General features: G+C 36.7%; 1 protein-coding gene across 2 annotated transcripts; it reads left to right on the top strand.

Annotated features, from left to right (window-relative positions):
- Positions 1-1,354: 1,354 nt before the first annotated feature.
- LOC111023656 (soluble inorganic pyrophosphatase 1) lies at positions 1,355-4,163 on the top strand. Of its 2 annotated transcripts, none has more exons than XM_088126676.1 (9): positions 1,355-1,575; positions 1,776-1,898; positions 2,002-2,030; positions 2,562-2,627; positions 2,851-2,958; positions 3,284-3,349; positions 3,449-3,569; positions 3,689-3,770; positions 3,863-4,163. In XM_088126676.1, exons 2-9 carry the CDS (start codon positions 1,778-1,780, stop codon positions 3,903-3,905), a joined length of 636 nt encoding a protein of 211 aa, XP_087982802.1. In that variant the 5' UTR covers positions 1,355-1,575; positions 1,776-1,777; the 3' UTR covers positions 3,906-4,163. The 2 variants fall into 2 exon arrangements, with proteins under 2 accessions (XP_087982802.1, XP_022156816.1); XM_022301124.2 differs by having other exon boundaries at positions 1,356-1,575; positions 1,741-1,898.
- The last annotated feature ends 220 nt before the right edge of the window (positions 4,164-4,383 follow it).

Here is a 4,383-nt window from a genome sequence, read left to right as displayed (position 1 = left end):
AATCTGATTTTGACCACCAACATATCCGATGGTTTTTTGAACAAGGAGAGCACCGAGAGAATGGTACGTAGGTCACCTTCAGGTTGCACCTTCTCATTTCCATGAAAGGACCAACTTCTCCTTAACAGGGTGACGAGTTCACTCCTCGAGGTAGAGATCGTTCACCTTAGTTAGCTTTTCCTTATGGGGATCATGAGGTAGTTTTGGCAGCTCCAGGACTAGTATATCTGCATTCTATGTTGTACCATTGCTTCCATTTGGACTTGCATGGCAGCCTACATGTGTTTATCTGTTTGTCTGTGGTAGATTGGGTTTTGCATAGTGTTAAACTAAGCTACTTTAGGTTTTTCTCCCTTGGGAGGCTTACCTAGGGAGGTGGTATGACATAAAAATCGTTGCCATTAAAAAGCCAGGTCGAGTCCCCTTGGTTTTTGTTACTTGAACCTTAGGAATGGTCAACCATGACTTGGTAAGCACCTAGTTTGTCTTAAGATACTTTTTGATAGACGACACCAAATGTTGATGCCAGATTTTGAATGGGTTGATATTTATGATGAGTTCCTTCCTCGCAAACTTCACATAATGAGCTATGCAAGAAGATGTACACAGAACGAACAAACACTTCAAAACTCATGTCAGTCTAAAGCCCAAGCTAAGTAGGTTAGTTCCAGACAGAATCACATACCTATGTACGTAAATGAGTGCATATTTATATGAGTCGAGGGAGAGATCGTTTTGTTACACCCATTACAGAAGTTGTTATACGGTTGGAATGGGTTTTGTATCATAGCTCGATCTCCGTGCTTAGAGGAGCGTTTTGAGGGGTATGAGCTATATAGATCGACCTTATTCATAAAAGAAGACAATCTATCATAGGCCTAACTAATTAGCTTGATAATGGTAAGTAAGCTATGGACGTGAAAATGTGTAGTACTTTTTAAAAAGTAAATGTTATGGTTTATTTCTTTTCATTTTCATTTCATTTTTTCTATCACAATAACAAAATTCATTATATTTAATATATTTCATACAATATAGTAATACCTTAATAAGAGCTTTTTTTAGTACAACAAATGCATGGTATGAAGGTTTGAACTTCCAGCCTCAAGAAAACGGTAAGTACCAATTACCGCTGAACTATGTTCATGATTTACAATAGGTTTTCAGGCATATAAAATTTGCATAAGAATTACCCTCCTAAGCATAACTTTAACGGGTCAAAACATATATTCTTGGCAAAAAAAAAAAAAAAATTCTCATCTAAAACAAAAGGGTAAGAGTTTTGAAAATATAGAACAAAATAATCACGTTTTAAACCCAATCGAAATAAAAAGGAATTTGACACCTTCTATATTTAGAATTTGGAGTTTCGCATCACAACCCAGCAAAGGGCAAAAGCGCAGCAGCAGCATCAGCATCAGCTTCAGCTTCGTGTGAAAAACCAACAAACTTTGAAACCTTCCTTCGATTTGACTCGCTCTTCCTTCCCAATCCCTTCGTCTTCCCTATAAATTCAACCTTCTTCTCCATTTTCTTCTCAACTCTGCATTTCCCTCTCCTCCCCCAATCTTTCAGGTACCCCCCCTTTATGTTTACGCTTTCGATTTCGATTTCCCATATTCTCACTCTCTCTGATTGCTTCTATGAATCTTTGATTCCTTCTGGGTATAATTTTACGGATCTGGAATCACCGAAGAAATCAGTCGCTAATCTGTTCTTCGTGTATTTGTATGTTTTTAGGTTGTGATTTTGCTTGATTTCTGCTTCTGGTTTAGTCATGAGCACCGAGGAGAATGCCAACGGTGAGAAGAATCGAGTTCCGAGGTTAAACGAAAGGATCCTTTCGTCTCTATCGAGAAGATCGGTTGCTGCACATCCATGGCATGATCTTGAGATTGGTACCATTTCGTATTTATTGTAATGTTATTCGTTATGACTGACTTCACTGTGAGGGATTATGGGCATCATTAATCTGATTTAACTGCACCTTGTTGTCTGCAGGACCTGATGCTCCCAAGATTTTCAATTGTGTATGTGTTTCGTTTCCCTCCTCCTTTTTTGTTCAACGCGATGGAAATTTTATGCACGGGACTTGAATTAGAAGAAACTGCAGTTTTAATGAACATAATTTACTGAAAATGTGGATGGTTGAGGTTGCTCTTTCTTCAAAAACTGTGGATTTCTGAATAGTGATCTTTAACCTTTACAAGCCATCTAAATCTGATCTTTTGCAGAAGTTGAAAGTTGCTTTTAAGAACTTCAAATTAGCCTCTAATTTGCCCATATGATTTGTCTCTTTTTAGCATTGATTTAGGGAATGGATAGAAAATGAGACAGAGAGAGTTGTTGCAATGTTTCATCCGCTTTAGGAGCCTTTACTTTTCATTTACTTTCAGATGAACCACCTTTTTTGATGCTTTAATATAAATTTTTCTGTGGAGCAATATCCAAGTTTTTAGGACTTCTTTTGTCAGAAAACTCAGTTTTGGTTTCTTTTTCTTTTCCCTCCAAAGAATAATTTCAAACGTTTTCAATTTGACTTGATCGATGGAATAACACAGGTTGTTGAGATTACGAAGGGAAGCAAAGTTAAATATGAACTTGACAAGAAGACAGGGCTGATCAAGGTATTGAAAGTGATCTTAAATCTCTGATATTAATAGATCTTATCATTAATTAGAGGTAAAGCAGCAATGCTTTCTTCTTTCTTTACTTGCCACGAGCTTTCCTCTGTACTGCCTAGAACTTGGAAGGTCTCGGGTCCCTGAAATGTTTTTCTCCATCCATATGAATTTGTTTTGGTTTTAAATCATAATGTTTGGAGGTTCTGACTCTGCCCATAACGAACAGGTTGACCGTATTCTGTATTCATCAGTGGTCTACCCTCATAATTATGGCTTCATTCCCCGCACACTGTGTGAAGACAATGATCCAATGGACGTTCTAGTTCTAATGCAGGTTATACTCCAAACATTACAATTTCTTATTCACTCGTTGTCTCATTCAGTTGTAATTCTTCTCATATTTATATAGTAAGCTTGCATACTTTAAAATAACTCTGGCATTGCATCAAAATCTGTCTTGTAAGAGGAAAACTGAATGTTGCTGACAAGTTTAGAACATAATCCAATATAACTTGCCCCAAACTTTTGGATTTGCCGAAGATACAGTAAAGAAACTTCGGACTCTGCATTTGTGTTGCTGTTTTTTCCTACCTGCAGGATGTTTTCAGCTTCATTCACCGAGACGATTAACAAAAATTAATATTGATTTGTTTGTGTAGGAACCAGTTCTTCCCGGTTGTTTTCTCCGAGCCAAGGCCATCGGACTGATGCCCATGATTGACCAGGTACTTCTGGAAGCTATGAAAATAACTAAAACCTTCTTTGTCCCTCTTTCAAATAATTTACCTAAATAATTAAAAAAATATCTGTTGCTTTTGATCCAGGGAGAGAAGGATGATAAGATCATTGCAGTTTGTGCTGATGATCCGGAATACAAGCATTACACTGACATCAAAGAGCTTCCCCCTCACCGTCTCTCTGAGATTCGCCGCTTCTTCGAAGACTGTATCCTTTCAAATCTGTTACGGAAAACTCGCTAACTCTTATTCGACGTTACATAAGTTGTGTACATGTCAAAGTCTTCATTTCAGGAACACAAGTTTCTTAACATTATTGAATTACAGATAAAAAGAACGAAAACAAGGAGGTGGCGGTCAACGAATTCTTACCTTCAGGCGTTGCTCATGAGGCCATTCAGTACTCAATGCAAGTCTTTCAGTCAGATCCAATGAATTCTACATTCTAGTTTCATTGCAATTTTTATTCTTACATCTATTTCAATTGAATAAAATTTGCAGGGATCTTTATGCTGAGTACATTCTGCATACTCTTAGGCGGTAGACCGATGCAATTTATCCCGCCGAGCACCTTAATAAAAGGCGGTCGTAACATCGATAATATTTCCAACATACATGTTATGTTTTACTGAAATATGGGACTGTTATATTCTGTTTGTCTTAGATTAATCCCATGTCAAGGCCCGAGCTGTTTAGTTTTTGTTTTCCTTCATGAATTTCTTATCACTACATTGAATGAGTACTCAACATTCTCTTAACAATTTTCAATTAAGAAATACTATCGAAAATGGTTATTTATTCATTTTGTTGCACACCATTTCATTGTATATGATCTGAATTATTCGAGTTGCTGTTTTTATTTTTTTCGTTTAACAATGAGGAAGATCGGGAGGACATGAGTCTGACTAATTTGAGTTTTATTTTTTTTGTTAAATCATAACGAGTAAAGATATTGAGAGTGCAAAAAGATTCCAATGAAGAGTTTTATTCTTCTTAATTAGAATCTTTTTCTGATCAATGAG

Source organism: Momordica charantia (assembly GCF_013281855.1).
Source record: "Momordica charantia cultivar OHB3-1 chromosome 7 unlocalized genomic scaffold, Mcharantia_2.0 BLBB01000007.1, whole genome shotgun sequence".
NCBI lineage: Eukaryota > Viridiplantae > Streptophyta > Magnoliopsida > Cucurbitales > Cucurbitaceae > Momordica > Momordica charantia.
Note: the sequence above shows the minus strand (reverse complement) of the source record. Positions and strands in the feature narration are given on the sequence as shown.

Excerpts from the sequence above, each read along its gene's own strand:
- LOC111023656 (XM_088126676.1), top strand. The coding sequence starts at position 1,778 with ATGAGCACCGAGGAGAATGCCAACGGTGAGAAGAATCGAGTTCCGAGG. Across the intron at positions 2,031-2,561 it reads CTCCCAAGATTTTCAATTGT|GTTGTTGAGATTACGAAGGG; the intron begins GTATGTGTTTCG and ends GGAATAACACAG. Across the intron at positions 2,959-3,283 it reads ACGTTCTAGTTCTAATGCAG|GAACCAGTTCTTCCCGGTTG; the intron begins GTTATACTCCAA and ends TTGTTTGTGTAG.